Source organism: Ochotona princeps, chromosome 13 (genome assembly GCF_030435755.1).
Source record: "Ochotona princeps isolate mOchPri1 chromosome 13, mOchPri1.hap1, whole genome shotgun sequence".
Lineage (NCBI taxonomy): Eukaryota > Metazoa > Chordata > Mammalia > Lagomorpha > Ochotonidae > Ochotona > Ochotona princeps.
In genome coordinates, this window is record NC_080844.1 from 48,352,501 (window position 1) to 48,368,749 (window position 16,249).

Below are 16,249 nucleotides of genomic sequence, written 5' to 3' on the forward strand. Positions count from 1 at the left end.
TCATATCCAAGATGCCCCACTTCCCAACAGTTCCCTGCTTGTGGCCTGGGAAAGCAGGAGAGGACGGCCCAAAGCCTTGGGACCCCGCACCCACTTGGGAGACCCAGAGGAAGCTCCTGGCTCCTGGCTTCCAATGGGCTCAGCTCTGGCCATTGTGGCTGCTTGGGTAGCAAAGTAGTGGATGGAAGATATTTCTCTCTGCTTCTCCTTCTCTGTAAATCTGGCTTTCCAATAAAAATAAATAAATCTTAAAAAAAAATAAGTAAGCCACGAAAGGAGGTAGTGCAGGGCCATATGATCATGCTATCCCAGTCTGTCAGAGTGTGGGCTGGGGCTGGCATTCCTGGAGCTCAGGGTCTGAACTTGCCTGGTAGTGGGCGGGGAGCCTGCTGGTGCCACACATGAGGTCTGGTCTGCTGTGGGAGATCAGGGAAGGGTTTCGTGCTGAGAGGGTCTGGGGAAAATGTCACTAAACATCTTCCCCAGTGCCCCTTGAGTCTGTGGGTGGCAAAGATCCAAGTGCTTAAAAAAAAAAGATGTATTTATTTGAAAGCCACAGTTACAGAGACAGAGAAGGAGAGACAGAGAAAGAAAAATCTACTATCTGCTGGGTCACTCCCCATATGGTCCCAATGGGTAGGACTAGACCAAACCAAAGCCAGGAGCCAGGAGCTTCATTTGAGTCTCCCATGTGGTTCTGGGGCCCAAGCAATTGGGCTATCTTTTGCTGATTTCCCAGGTACATTAGCAGGGAGCTGGGTTAGAAGTGGAGCAGCTGGATCTTGAACCATGTAGAATGCCAGCATCACAGGCAGGGGCTTAACCTGGTACAATATAATGACAGCCCCTGGAGCTCAAGTACTTGAGCTGTCCTCTGCTGTCACCAGGATGTGTATCAGCAGGAACCTGGATTAGAAGCAGAGCTGGATCAAACTCAGGCATTCCAGTATGAGATAGGGGCATCCTAAGAGGCACTTTAGGCTGCTGACCTCCACTGATAATCAGAAAAGAGCAATTTGGAACGTTTTTAAAAGATGTTGATGGGCTTGAGGTTCTCTGGACCCTTTCCCCGGGCCATGAAGGTGATTTTAATTAGGTTCTGATGCCACCTAGTGGTTATCTGAGCGGGACTGCGGAGGGCGTTGTGGGACTCCAGGGCTTCATAATGAGAGAAAACATTGTCAGCTTCACTGGGAACACAGGGTTCCCCAAGGTGCAGGCCTGTTTATAAATAGATTAAAAAACTTCGGGTTCCTTGCCTTGCACGCACCGGGATCTCATATGGGCGCCGGTTCTAATCCTGGCGGCCCCGCTTCCCATCCAGCTCCCTGCTTGTGGCCTGGGAAAGCAGTGGAGGACGGCCCAAAGCTTTGGGACCCTGCGTCCGTGTGGGAGCCTCGGAAGAGGCTCCTGGCTCCTGGCTCCTGGCTTCGGATTGGCTCAGTTCTGGCCATTGTGGCCGCTTGGGGAGTGAACTAGCGGATGGAGGATCTTCCTCTCTGTCTCTCCTCCTCTCTGTATGTCTGCATTTCCAATAAAAATAAATATAAATCTTAAAAAAAGAAATGCATTTAAAAAGCTTAAAAGCATTTATTGCTTTTATTGAAAAGGCAGATTTACACAGAGAAGGACAGAATAAAAGATCTTCCATCCTCTGGTTCACTCCTCGAATGGTCACAAGAGCTGGAGCTGAGCCAATCCAAAGCCAGGAGCCAGGAGCTTCTTCCGGGTCTCTCACTTGGGTTCAGGGACCCAAAGCTTTGGGCCATCCTTGACCACTTTCCCAGGCCACAAGCTGGGAGCTGGATGGGAAGTGGGACCACTGGGATTAGAACTGGTGCCTATGTGGGATCCTGGCACGTGCAAGGCGAGGACTTTAACTACTAGGCTACCACGCTGGGCACCCACATTTTGATTTTCTAACTTTAATTAATTTATTTAATTTAAAAAATTTGATTGAGAGTTATTTACTTGCAAGGCAAAGAGAAGGAGAGACACACTCATCCACCCAGTTATCTTCCCTCCATTGGTTCACTCCCCAAATTGCCACAACAGCCGTAACTGGGACAGTTCAAAGCCAGGAGTTTCCTCTCTCCCGCGTAGGTGCAGGCACCCAACGATTTGAGCAGTCCTGCTGTTTCCCAAGGCCGTCAGCAGGGAACTGGATTGGAAGTGGAGCAGCTGGGGCACAAGCTGGCACCCATATGGGATGCTGGCGCCACAGGGGGAGGATTAGCTTGCTTTAGCACTGTGCTGGCCCTGTAGTGTAGCTTCTTTTCTCTCTTTCCTCCTTTCTTTTTTTCAGATTTATTTATTTTCAAAGATTTATTTTTCGTTAAAATATTTAATTATTTTTATTGGAAAGGCAGATATACAGAAGGAAGGGCAGACAGAGAAAAAGATCTATCCACTGGTTCACTCCCCAAATGTCCGCAATGGCTGGAACTGAGCTGATCCAAAGCCAGGGGCTTCTTCCAGGTCTCTCACGTGGGTGCAGGATCCCAATGCTTTAGGCCATCCTCTACTGCTTTCTCAGGCCACTAGCAGGGAACTGGATGGGAAGCGGGGCCGCCAGGATTAGAACCAGCACCTATATGGGATTCCAGTGAGTGCAAGGTGAGGACTCTAGTTGCTAGGCTGCCGCGCCAGGCCCACAGCTCACATTTTAATCCTGTGACCTTTATCATACTCTTGGGCCCTTTGAACATTCTTAGAAAGGCTTTTCTACCAAGTCAAGTCCATTTAAACAAGTGAAGGAGAAGCTGGAATATTGCATCCATTTTGGCCATCTCCGGTGAGAGTGGATTTTGCTGTTTTAAGTCTGTCAGTTTCGGCTGGATGCCTCTTAGCTGACTTCCAGGTGGCAGGCAGTGAGGAACCCTGCACAGATGTCCATATCAACATCAGCCAGGGTGGAAAGGCCTTGCATCTTGATGCAACAGGCTGAGGGTGGGTGCTGTTCCTTATTGTTTCACTACTCAGCTGCTGGGACATGATCAAGCTTCACTAAGACTTAGAATTTTCATGGCAGGGCTGGCATTGTGGCATAGCAGGTAAAGCTGCTGCTCGCAATGCCAACATATGGTCATCAGATGATGTCTAATCCAGCTTCTTGCTAATGTATATGAGAAAGCAATGGAAGATGGCCCAAGGACCTGGGCCTCTGCTACCCATGTGGGAGACCTGACCAAAACTCCTGACTTCTGGTTTCAGCCTGGCCCAGCCCTGGCTATTGTGGTCACTTAGGGAGTGAAGCAGCAGATGAAAGAATCTTTTTCTCTCTCTTTGACTTTCAAATAAATACAAACATCTTTTTAAAAAAAGAATTTTCATGGAAAAATGGTAATGATAGTTGAAATAATAATAACAACAGTAGTAGTACCTACTTCATGAGGTTGTTTGCAGACTTCAGTGGACTGCTGCTAAGTACTTCACCCAAGGCCTGGTACAGGTGAGAGAATGCTGCATGAATGTCACCTGTCCCTGTGATGTGAACAAGTGGCCCTGGGATGGGTTGCAGGTGCTGCCCTTGGAAGTCATGGCAGACCGCCCAAGCTGGCCGTCTCTTTCTGACACTGGCATTTTGCTTTTTGCTTTTTGCATGGATTTCTGTTTGCACTATCCGAAGTCCCACTGGGAGTGCTCTCACACAGGCTGAGATTTTACCCAGGCCATTGCAGGCTTTGTAAGGGCCTACATGAGCCCAGGGTGAAAAAAAAAATCATGTCTGGCTCTTAGGGGAGATTTTGAAATTAACCAGTGTTTGCCTGGAGACCTAAAAAGTGAATGATGTATCTACTGTCATCATTCACCATTGTGCTTATAAAGATTTCATTATGTAGAAAATGGGTGCAGATTCTTGTCATCTGGCAGGAAATCCAGTATGTGTGTGTGCTGAGATTAAGCCAGTGTAAATTCAGTGAGTTCCCAGCAGTCTCATGACTCCAAATGCCAAGTTTATAAAAACCCCTTTGAAATCTTAACGACAAGGAAACTGTGCTTTGGGGTTGGAGCTTTGGCACATCAGGTTAAGCTGCTGCCGCCTGTTGCCTGCACCACTTTCTATCCAGCTCCCTCCTAATGCACATGGAGAAAAATGAGGAATATGATGTAGATGTTTGGGTTCCTGCACCTGTATGGGCGACCTGGAGGAAGCTCCTGACCTCTGGCTTTGGACTGGCCCAGGTCCTGTTATTGCATTCGCTTGGGGAGTGATTCAGTGGATGGAAGGTCATTCTCTGTGTGTATAATTCTGCCTCTTAAGTGAATAAATAAACCTTTTTAAAAAGAAAGGCAGATATACAGAGATGGAGGAGAGGCAGAGAGGAAGATCTTCCGTCCTATGGTTCACTCTCCAAGGGGCCGCAATGGCTGGAGCTGAGCCAACCCGAATCCAGGAGCCAGGAGCTTATTCCAGGTCTCCCACGCGGGGGCAGGGTCCCAAGGCTTTGGGCCATCTTCGACCACTTTCCCAGGCCACAGACAGGGAGCTGGATGGGAAGTGGGGCTGCCGGGATTAAAACCAGCATCCATATGGGATCCTGGGGCATTCAAGGCCAGGACTTTAACTGCTACGCTATTGTGACAGGCCCAAATAAATAAATCTTAAAGGCAGAAATAAAGAAAATGACGTCTAATATGGGGTGTGCTATATTGTAATGTATTTGTCCTGAGGGATTTGAGCCCTAAAGATAAGAAGGGTGCTATGAAGATCTTCCAGTTGGTCCTAGGTCCAGGGGCTGCTTCCCAGAGGACAAAACTGTGGAACAGAGAAAAGGACTAGGGCCGTGTGCAGCCACCCCTGGCAGTCAGGCTTTCTTTGAACAGCTTCCTCTTTGTAAGAACATCTGGCTCAGTGATTAAATCCTCACCTTGCAACAGCTCTGTGCAAATCTCAGCAAGGATCTAGCACTACACACACACACACATGAATTAGTGCCATCTGTACAGAAAAGTAGATCTATTTTTCATAAGATTTATTTAGGGCCTAGTACGATGACTCAGCAGCTAAATCCTTGCTTTGCATGTGCCTGGATCCCCATATGGGAGCCAGTTTGTGTTCCAGCTGTTCTACTTCCCACCCAGATCCCTGCTTATGGCCTGGGAAAGCAGTGGAGAACGGCCCAAAGCTTTGGGACCCTGCACTTACATGGGACACCTGGAAGAAGCTCCTGGCTCCTGGTTTCAGATTGGCTCAGCTCTGGCCATTGTAGCCACTTGGGGAGTGAACTAGCTGATTGAAGATCTTTCTCTGTGTATGTCCTTCTCTCTAAATATGCCTTTCCAATTTAAAAAAAATATTTTTAAAAAGTAAGATTATTTATTTTGAAAGTCAGAGAGACAGAGAGGGAAAGATTAATCCATTGGTTTACTTCCTATATGGCCACAGGGTTAGGCCAGTGTTGAGCCAGGCCAAAGGCAGGAGCCAGCTTTGTCTGGGACTTCCACGTGAGTGCAGGTGGTCAAACATTTGGGCCATCTTCTGTTGCTTTCCCAGGCACAGTAGTAGGGTGTTGGATCAGAAGTGAAGCAGCTGGGACATGAATTGGCACCCATATGGGATACCATTGTGGCAGGTGGCAGATTCACCTGCTACACCACAATGCCGGCCTCCACATTCATTCTTCTGAAAAAAATTTAAAAATATTTGTTTATTTTTATTGAAAGACAGTTTTTCTTTTTTTTTTATGGTGAAAAACATATATTTAGAATTAGAGAGCTTAATGCAGTTTAGATGATCCCAATTTTGTTGGCAACATCCAGAGCATCATAACCAGGAGCCAACCGCACGTGCGCCTTCTTTTCTCCATGGGCCTGATCAGGGTATTGACTTTGGCCACATCAATGTCATAGAGCTTCTTCACGGCTTGTTTGATCTGGTGCTTGTTGGCCTTGACATCCACAATGAGCACCAGTGTGTTGTTGTCTTCTATCTTCTTCATAGCGGACTCTGTGGTCAGGGGGAACTTGATGATGGCATAGTGCTCAAGCTTATTCCTCCTGGGGGCGCTCTTCTGGGTGTATTTGGGCTGCCAGCGCAGGCGCTGTGCCTTGGGCCTCCGGAAGGTGGGGGACGTGCGGATCTTCTTCTTGTGGCTGTGGACACCTTTCAGCACCGCCTTCTTGGCCTTCAGGGCCTTGACTTTGGCTTCGGCTTTGGGAGGGGCGGGAGCTTCCTTCTTTGCCTTCGGCGCCATCTTGGTAAAAAGGAAAGACAGTTTTTCATAGAAGGAAAGAAAGATCTTTTGCCTACTGATTCATTTCCCAAGTGGTCTCAATGGCCGGAGCTGCTCTCATCTGAAGCCAGGAGCCCAAAGCTTCTTCCGGGTCTCCCACATGGGGGTAAGGTCTCAAAGGCTTTGGGCCATTCTAGACTGCTTTTCCAGGCCACAAGCAGAGAGATGGATGGAAAGTGGAATAGTCAGGATACAAACCAGCACCCATATGGGATCTTGGGATATGTGAGGTGAGGGTTTTAACTACTGAGCCATCACACTGGGCCCTGAAAATTTGTTTATTTTTCATCTCTTTGATAAGCAGAGTGCAGGGCCCGGTGGCGTGGCCTAGTGGCTAAAGTCCTCTCCTTGAACGCGCCGGGATCCCATATGGGTGCCGGTTCTAGTCTTGGTAACTCCACTTCCCATCCAGCTCCCTGCTTGTGGCCTGGGAAAGCAGTCGAAGACGGCCCAATGCTTTGGGACCCTGCACCCGCGTGGGAGACCCGGAAGAGGTTCCAGGTTCCCGGCTTCAGATCGGCGCACACCAGCCCGTTGCGGCTGACTTGGGGAGTGAATCATCGGACGGAAGATCTTCCTCTCTGTCTCTCCTCCTCTCTGTATATCTGACTTTGTAATAAAATAAATCTTAAAAAAAAAAAAAAAAGAAAAGCAGAGTGCAGGGACACACACACACAAACACACATTGCTTCTATCAGCTGGGTCACTCTCCTAAAGCCTGCAATAGTGAGGGCTGGGCCAGGTTGCAGCCAGGTGCCTGGAACTCCAGCTGGGTCCCACATACGGGTGCAGGGGGCCATCACCACTGCCTCCTAAGAGTCATTAGCAGGAAGTTGGATAGGAAGCGGAACTGGCAATCTACCGTGGAATGAGGGCATTCCCGCACCGCTTTATCCTGTTGTGCTGCATCCCTGCTCCGCACATTTACTCCAGTTTGTGAAAGGCAATTCCATTCCCTCGGATCTAAGGGCACATGTAAGTGTGTGTGCTTGCATTGAGGGGTGTGTGCGTGCAGATGGGCAAAGAGGGTGTGGCTGGAGAGTCACCCACTGAGAGTGTGTCTTGGGACAATCCTCACCATAAATCAGCCAGCCTTGCCAGATGTCTCCTGCTGGTTGCTTGTGACTCTGGGCAGCCAGAGGCTGGAGGCTTGGGGACTCAGGACTGTTTTCTGCCCAGACTCTAGAGGTGCCTGTCACAGATATTTCTAGCTTGCCATGTGGGTATCCCTGACATTTAAGGGTGTGACACGAGGGACAGCACAGGGGTAGAGTGTACAGGATGACTTCAAAGGGTGCAACCCAAGGGACTTCCCAGAGTTCTTTATGGGCAAGCTGGGGATCGTCTGTTCATCAATGCCAGGGACTCCCCATGGTGAGTGGGAACCACCTGCAATGTCCCCTCAGCACTTACGATCTGGAGCCAGGGAAGAGCAGGACAGGAAGGGGGAGAGCTGCTTTTACATGAATTCCTAGGACAGACGTATATGAGGAACATGAAGCAGGGGTGGACAGGGGTTGAGGGACTTACTGACTCGACAATCAGGACACTGATTCTGTCTGAACAGGGAGAGAAACGTGGGGAAGAGAACTTTGCCGTAGAGGATGCAGGAGATGCCAACTGCCGTTCCGTGTCTTTGCTGGACTCTGGACTGGGGTTGCCGAAGCCAGACCAGTGACCTGGAGGAGACATGACTGGGAACAGGGACCTGGAGCACCACCTGCACTCCACAGGCAGAAACTGACATTCCGGGGCAGGTAACTCCCTCTCTCTCCCTGAGAGCATCCCGTAGCCCAGCTGAGCCTCATTGATGGCGCACTCATGTGAACAGGCTCTGGCCAAGGCTCCTTCCTCCAGGAATCCTTCTCTGACTGCCATGTAGATCCCACCTGCCTGGGCAGAGTCACTGTTTTCAGAGTCAGTGTGGTTTACACAGGCGCTGCCACTCAGACTGTTCCCAGGCTTGTTCCGGTCCTGGGGCGGGCGTCAGTTCTGCGCGCTTCCGCGTCGCCTTCGGGCCTGACTGAGATGAGCAGGTGGAGAGCTGGGGTTTCTACTCGCAGCTCCTTTGTTCAGTCATGCACTCCTGCATTAATTTATTTTCCTTGCGTTTGGTGCGCCGCTCCAGGCCCTATACCTGGTGCTGGGAAAACATCACAGGCGATCGGCGCTGCCCGGGCCTGGTACCCAGGGCGCTCCGCGCTGCTTTCAGGTGTCCTTCCTGTGGTCCAGAAGCAGACCCCACGGCGCCTCGGGGACGGCCGGCCCAGCCCGGGAGCGGCGCCCCCAGTGCGCCTCAGGCCCCGCCCACCCCGCGCGTCCCCGACCCACATCTGGCAGAACGGGCGCGCGTGTCACTAAGACGCTCATTCACCGGCGCAGCTGTCACCATAGCAACGGGAGCGCGGGCCTCCTGGAGACGGCGAGGGGGCCGGGGTCGCGGTCGCCGGAGGGGCCGGCAGGGGGCGGGAGCACGAGCACGGCGGCCGCGGAGACCCAACCACGGCGGGGGCGCCCAGCACAGCCCGCGCCCCTCGAAGCCCGGCTCCCCACAGCTCTCGGCGGGAGGGCGCCACGCACGTCGCTGCAGCTGCCGTCCCCGCGGGCGGGGACCGAGCCCCCCGGCCGAGCCGCCGAGCACCCGCACTGTGAGCCCTGACTCTATGGCCCTGAGGGAGGGCGCCGAAGCCGCCGTGCCGCCCGCCACCTGCCGGAACCCGAGTGCCAGCCGCAGGGAGAGGGGAGCCCCGGGTGCCGCCGGTCCGGGCCCAGGGGCCCGTCCGCGGCCTCCGCCCCCAGCTCGGGGCATGGGAGGCAGGTAGCCGGAGAGCACCAGGCCAGAGCGACGGGCAGGACTCGGCTACAGGGAGGGCGGAGAGGCGCGGCCCGCCCGCCCCCGGCCGCAGCCCCACCAGAGCCCTCCCCCGGCGGCGCGCACCGGCGCGCGCACTTGCACATAGCCCCTCGGCGGCTGCTTTGCTTCGCCTGCCGCTAGCCAGCGCCGGAGTCCCGGGGCCGGATGCCATGGGTAACAACCTCTCCAGTGGCCCCTCTCTGCCGCGAGGAAACCCGAGTCGGGCGCCGCGGGGCCATCCGCAGAACCTCAAAGGTAGGCTTTGCACGGCGGGTCGCCTGGCGAAGGACTGTAGGGGCGCAGGTGGAGGGGCAGGACGGGGTGGAGACGTGTGTGTGGGCAGGATTGGCAGGTGCCACCTGTTGGGCGTATTTGGAGACTGGAGGTGCACGTGTGACTGTGGCCTGGCTAGGGCCGTGGCAGTGCGGGAGGTGAAGGTGAAAGTCGAGGAGGACGGGCTGCGTTGCGCGTGGCTTGCGCAGCTCGTCCGGCCAGCGCGCGGGGCGCGTCACTGGAGGTCCCTTCAGGCCATGACGCTTGGCGGTGGCGTGAAGAGGTGGTGGGGGAGGGCACTTGCCAGGCGGATGCGGGAGTGTGGAGGGAAGCGCAGGTAGTCCAGCGAGCTCGTCAGGAGAGGAGGCCTCGTGTGTGTGGATTGCGGAGGCGAGTCCAGAAGCATTAGTTGACTCTGAGTCCAAGAGTCTGAAAAATCCCGGCCTGGCGGAGCAGGCAGGAAGGCGGGCATCGAGCTGGTGGTTCCTGGGGCCCTCTGCAGCTATTGACTTTCTGTGTCCACTGAGCTGTCTTGGTTTGCAGTTCTCCCATTGACCGGATGTAGCCAGAGCCCCGTAAAAAAGCGATTGCCAGCCTGGCAACAGGAGGACATTTACTGGGAAGGTTGCATGCTTTTCAACCCCACACTCAATCTCCCCAGGACCCTCAGCAGGACCGGAGACCCAGCACCTGACTTGGCAGCTTCTAGCACCTTTTCTGGCCTTTGGGACACAGCTGGGTCCTCCGCTGGTCCTTCTGTTGTGCCCAGATTTTGAGATCTCCAGAAATCACCAGGAATCTGAAGTCAATCCAAGTGTACAAGGATGGTTTATTTAAGCTCAGTACATCCGAGCCTGGATTCTTGGTTGAGATCAGGCAGCTGACAGACTGACCGGCCAGTCGGCTGGCCAGGACCAACACCCCTTATGGGAGTGTGGCCCCAAACAGCACATTCATAGGGTTTTTTATAGGGGCAGTCCACAATGGCTTGAAAAGGGGAAATTCACAATAATCTGCAAGGTGAGGGGAAATAGCACACATTCCCTGCCTATCTCGGCTGGACAGCCCATGCCTCCAGCACTAAGGTAAGCGCCCACTTAATTACTTGGAGCCACCTGTGAGATAACCAGATTTAGGTGGGTCTTGATTCATAAGCATTGGGACCCATCAGTGCTAAAGGACACACAGGCTGCTAAAGATTACATGGGTCTTTTAGCTTGGAAGCTTATACAGTTTCTTAGTAGCAATGAGCAATGAACAAATGGTTGGGATTTTGAAACTGAGGTTCTTCACTTCTACTGTGACATTGACAATTCCCCTGGGAAAGTTGCTTCTTGGTCTCCCTCAGAGCCACAGCCTTGGGCTGGGCGGGCTGATGAACCAAAAGCCAGGCAGGAGAGCCCCTGGGGGGAGCCGAAAGACAGCAGTGCCCTTGGACTTCCAGCACTCATCTCTACACACGCCTTTCACATTTAGTCAGCAGAGCTCCTGACAGGCTTTGGTGGAGGAGAACCCAGGCTCACTTCAGATGCCCCCAGGAAGGGGTGGAGCCGAGTCTTTTGGCCTGAAGCTCTTGCCCCTCTTTGGCTGGACTGAGAGCGCCTAGCTGGCTCAGCGCCCTTTGTCCAACTCCAGCTCTCAGCCGCTCAACTCTGGCTGGGCTGGGGGAAAAGCAATGGGTTTCCTGCGCTGCTGCTTTATCTGCCACAACTCTGTGAGAACGCCACTTGGGTGACCTGGCGCTTTCGCCAGAGGAATCATCCTGTGGGCATGGACATTAGGCTGGGACGTTCGTGGCAGTTTGTCCTAGGCAGGCCATCCCAGTGCCCAGTAATTGGTAAATCCACTTGGTGAGGTACTATGCAACCATTAAAATTGTACTTTCGAAGAATTTTTGGTAACTTTGGAAAACGCTCACAGCTGCACGACAGGATACAAAATTATGAAGACTGTGTGGACCCAACTGGTTAAAAAGAAACCGTATGAATGAAAACCCAAACCAAACCAGTGAGTAGCACCAACCGAAAACCTGGAAGGCCGGCTTCCCATGAGTTAGCAGTGGTCACCCCTGGCTGAGAGGTTTTTATTTTTCTTGTTTATATTATATTCTTTCCTAAGCGGTATACAATAGATGCGTGTTGTTTTGATAAGCAGAGAGGTGCCCTCACTGTTAGCCTGTCTAAAGGCTCTATGAGCCCTGGCAGAGAGCTCCTATGGATGGGAGAGCCTGTGGACATGGCTCAGCTCAGCTTCCTCCTTGCCAAGTAGGAAGAATGAGAGGAAAGGACAGTGATTGACCCCAAGTGTTTCCTGGGTCCAGTGGCAGAGCCAGGGGCTGTCCTTGGGCTGCCTGGGGCCAGGGCTTGACTTGATCCTTTGATGCTGGCACCTCCTTTTATCTGAAGTTAGGATTGTGGGGCTGGAAGGTCTCTGTGGTCAGCGTCTTTGGCAGGAGGCAGGAAGGGAAGAAGAGGATCTTTCTCCCCCTGTCCCCACTCACACTGTTCTGGAAGTGGCTGTGGGAATTTCGATTTTGTATCCTGAGGTTCCACTGTGCCCTCGAAGGCTGTCTGCCAGTGTTCTCTGCTGCCTCCTGCCAACCTGACTTCCGGGCACCTGTTTCTGTCTGCCCACCCACAAAGAGTCATCGCCTTCATTTTGTACCTGGTGCCAGCTCCAAATCCCCTTCTTCCCGGACCAGTGTTGACCTGGAGTGTTCCCAGCTCGGTCACAGCTCACCCAGGATTCCAGCCTGCTGTGGACTCCTGTGGAGCAGCTGTCCACCCTGAGTCCTGCTGACTTGGCTTGGGGATTCACTTTGTTGTCTGAATTAACTCTGTTATCCATGGCCACCCAGAAACTTGATAGGGATGGGATATAGTACCTGCCTCTCCTTCTGTAATGGCAATCTCATTGATTTCTGACTGTTTTAATTAATTCAGATGACGGGAAGGCACCTGGTGTCCCAGGGCCCCTGGGGATGGATTACTGATGGCAGGTTTGTCCCACTGTCTGTCTTGGCAGCAGACTTTAGTCTTTGCAAGCATACTGACCTCACTTGGCTGCTGGGGAGTCCCCAGAATCTGAATGTAACCATGCAGGACAGAGGTTCCCCACAATATCGCTCTGGGCTTGGACCCCACAGACCCTCTCCTTCTGGCCTCCACAGGCTCAGGATCTTCTTTTAAAGGCAAGGCAGAGGGAATCGACAGGTTCTAGCCCTTGGGAGGCCAGGCTGATGTACTCCCAGATGTGTGCGGGGGGAGGTGGGCGGACAGGGCAGATGTGAGCTAGACATGTCAGGAGCTCTGGGACTGGGCTGGCAAACCATGCAGAGTCTGAGGGTGTGGGAGCAGAGGGGTCCGGGACCAGTGACTGAGCATGCTCTCGCTGGAGCAGGGCGTCATCCTTATGTGGAGGAAAATCGGGAGAATATAGACCTCCTCTCCCACCACCTGCTGTGGCTTCTTTTGAGTGCTGGGCGGGGCTGGGCAGCTGGGGAAGCCTTCGGGGGAGACTTACTCAGCCCCAGGGTCCACCCCTAAGTGAATTTTGCCAAGCATCCTCCAACTGGCCTTTGAAACATTGTGGTGTATCATTGACAACTTACTATTTTAAAATAGTAGACAGTCCATAAACTAGTACATTCTTTGTCTCGTTCCAGAAACATTGTGCCCGATGGTCAGTGCCTCCCCTTATCTCTGCCAGGTCCTGGGCAATTGCTGGTCTACTTTCTGTTTCACTGGGTTTGTTGGTTTGGGGCATTTCCGATCAACGGAACCACATTGTTATTTGTTCTCTTGGGCGTTGGCTTCTTTGATTGAGCATTATGTTTGCAAGGTCATCCACACATTGGCATAGCTCTTTTTTGGCTGGAGGTTTGTCTGCAGACCATGGACTCCCTCACTGCTCCCTTGGTAGGTGACGGTAGCAATGGCCATGGAAGTGGTGGCTTTTTCCTGCACCTGCATTCTCACTGCCAGGTCTCTGCTCTGAGTCTGTACCCCAGATATGACTACAGTGTCTGCCCTGGAGGCCCCCTCTGCCTCTGGGACCCACCTCCATCCTGCCAGAATGATCTTGCTGAAGTGTCATGTTCCCCGTGATACTCCCTTTGCCAATGGCAGCTGCACCTGCCAGAATCTCGTATTCAATGCTTCTGTTCTTGGGCCAGGACATAAACATTTCCTTGGCTCTTGCCTGGATGGCTTCCCTGGTTGTCATGGTGCCTATAGAGTTGCAGAGTACACTCAGCTTTCTGGCCCAGCGATGCAGCAGGTAGACCTGGGTGCTTGGTAGACTGCCTAGACTTTGGAGAGGCTGGACAGAGTCAGCCCATATTGAACCTGCAGATCCCTCCTGCCTGCCCTGTCAGGTTTCCAGTCTGGCGTTACCTTTGAACTCTGCTGTGTTTGTCATACAAGTATTCTTAGTGGCTGGCTACCCTGTTGGGCAGCCGGTCACGTATTTAGATATGGCTGACTTTCTTGCGTACCCTCCTGATTATCTACTGGTGGGGGGGAGGCTCAAAGAGGTAAAGTAATTTAGACTGAACCATTAGGAACGGTGGGAGTTGGCATTAAACCCAGAGCTTTCTGGATTTATTTGTATTTACTTTGTTTTTAAAGTTTTATTTGTTTACTTGAAAGACAGAGTTTACAGAGAGCGGAGACAGAGAGGCAGATTTCTCATCCTCTGCTTCACTTCCCAGATGGCCACAACAGCCAGGGCTAGGTTATGCAGAAGCTGGGTCAGGAGTTTCATCTGGGTCTCCTACGTGGGTACAGGGGCCCAAACACTTGAACCATCCTCTGCTGCTTTCCCAGGCCATTAACAGAGAGCTGGATCAGAAATGAAGCATCCGGGACATGAACCAGTGCCCATAAAGGATGCTGGTATTGTGGGCTGCATCTACTGGCTACACCACAACACCAGCCCTGCTCTCTGACTTTAGAATTCATTACTGGGACTACCATATAGTCCTGTACACCCAGACAATTTGGTGTTGCTGGCTTTGTGTTCTTCTGTAGTGAAGAGCCTGGGGGGTGGGGGAACTTCTTGGATTCCACACAAAACCCCTGGGGAGAGAAAAGGGTTTGTGATGATCTTGGGCTCCTCCACCTCCCTTCCCTGCAAGTTTTTCAGCCCTGAACACCCATCAGCAGGTCGCTAGGTGCTTCCCATGGCCATGCTGCTGTGGACTACAGTGGTATCGGCCAGCAGCCCAACTATAGCACAGGTGCCTGACCCCTGCTCAGACCTGCTATCTCAGAATGTTTCAGGGGTGGGACCTCCAAGCCTGCAGGCCTCACACATGCTCCTGACATTTCTGCATCACCCCCTGATGTGAGAGCTCTGGAGGCTATCGGGGCCCAAGACTCTCGGTGGGCTCAGACACCTCAGGGGCTGGGAGCCTGGAGATGGATAGAGAAGATCTGAAGGGGAGACAGAGAAGCATCCTGGAACAAGAGCACAGGGCAGGAAGTGCAGGTGTGCTGGGGAGGCTGGAGGATTGGGGCCCTGTGAGGGAAGGTCATTGGTCAGTCTTTGAGTAAGCTGGGGCCAGATCTTGGAGTTCCTTGCATGTCAGGAAGTTTCTTCTTCATTAATTTAAGGTAGCCAATTAAACATTATTTATTTTCACTTTATTTGAATGAAAGAGATAGAAATTCTTCATCTACTGCTTTACTCTGAATGCCTGCAGTAGCCAGAGCTGTTGGAGAAGACCTAGGAACTCTGTCTGGGTCTTCTGCATGGGTGGCAGGGACAAGGATTTGAGCCGCTGGTGTGCGTCAGCAGAAAGCTGAATGGAAGCAGAGGAGCTGGGACCGAACCAGGCATTCTGATATGAGATGCAGGCACCTTAAATGACAACCTGATCATTGTGCCAAATGCTCATGTGGAAGCTTAGGAGTTTATCCTGTAGGCACTGGGTCATGGCTGGCTTTTGAGCCAGAGGGCGTGGTGATTTTTTATTAAATTTGCAGCAGTCGGAGCAGGAGGGAGAACAGAGCCTCTTGAGCTGCTGGGAGGCTCAATTTCTGGCCAGGCTGAAAGGGCTGGTGGCAACAGCCACACTGACTTCTTCATGTAGGTACTTGGGTGGCGGGGGAGGAGGGCAATCTGGCAGCTGCTCTGACTCCAGCAATTGCCAACAGGACCCCTTGCTCATCAGAGAAAACATTGAAGGAACTGATCTTGATGGTTGGTGTACTCTGCCAGGCACATTCGTTTCCTGGAATCCATTGGCTCTCCCAGTAAATGTGGGGGACTATTATTCCCACTTTAGAGATGACAAAACTGAGATCCCAGGATTGAATGATACTGTCTGAAAACCCTCCCTGAAGTAGGAACTTCTTGAGCTGGAATTGCTGCCCAGGACAGCAAAGTCCATGGCTAGGAAAAAATAGTGGGGAGCTCCATGACGGGAGGCTTTCCCCTGGCTCTCTGGGACACTAACTGGGTCTACAGGCTGAGTGGCTGAAACAACAGAAAGGTAGTTCCTGCAGTCTGGAGGCTGGAGGTCTTAGGTCAGGGTGTTGGTGGGGTCAGGCCCTGGTGAAGGTGGCTTAGTTTGCAGGTGGCCTCTTCCTTGACTGTGTCTGCACATGACCTTTTGGTGATGTGTGTTTGTAGAGAGATGAGACCAGTCATCCTATTGTACCCCAGTCTTAGGACCTCATTTTTAGTCTTAATTACACCTTTGAAGCTCCGTTTCTGAGTACAGTCACATTGGGGGTTAGAGCTTCCACATGGGAACTTTGGGAGAGTAAAATTCAGTGGATAGCAGGTGGTGTGTGCCCACTTGCCAGGTGTGCCCAAAGGGGCTCAGGCATTGGCTCCAAATCACAGGGCCTACAGTGGAAGCAGGGTGGACAGAAGTAGT

The 16,249-nt window shown here is 52.4% G+C and overlaps 1 protein-coding gene and 1 pseudogene across 5 annotated transcripts in view; one reads left to right on the plus strand and one right to left on the minus strand.

The window, feature by feature from the left end:
• Positions 1 to 5,730: 5,730 nt before the first annotated feature.
• LOC101534447 (large ribosomal subunit protein uL23-like) lies at positions 5,731 to 6,197 on the minus strand (annotated as a pseudogene).
• A 3,008-nt stretch (positions 6,198 to 9,205) lies between these two features.
• NEURL1 (neuralized E3 ubiquitin protein ligase 1) overlaps positions 9,206 to 16,249 on the plus strand; it is an 87,904-nt gene continuing 80,860 nt past the window's right edge. For all 5 annotated transcript variants that reach the window (XR_009246542.1, XR_009246543.1, XR_009246541.1 and 2 more), the window contains exon 1: positions 9,206 to 9,345. Coding sequence is in view for 1 of the 5 variants with exons in the window: in XM_004579881.2 (XP_004579938.2) it covers positions 9,261 to 9,345 (85 nt within the window). In the remaining 4 variants the exon portion in view is untranslated. The remainder of the gene's footprint in view (positions 9,346 to 16,249) is intronic.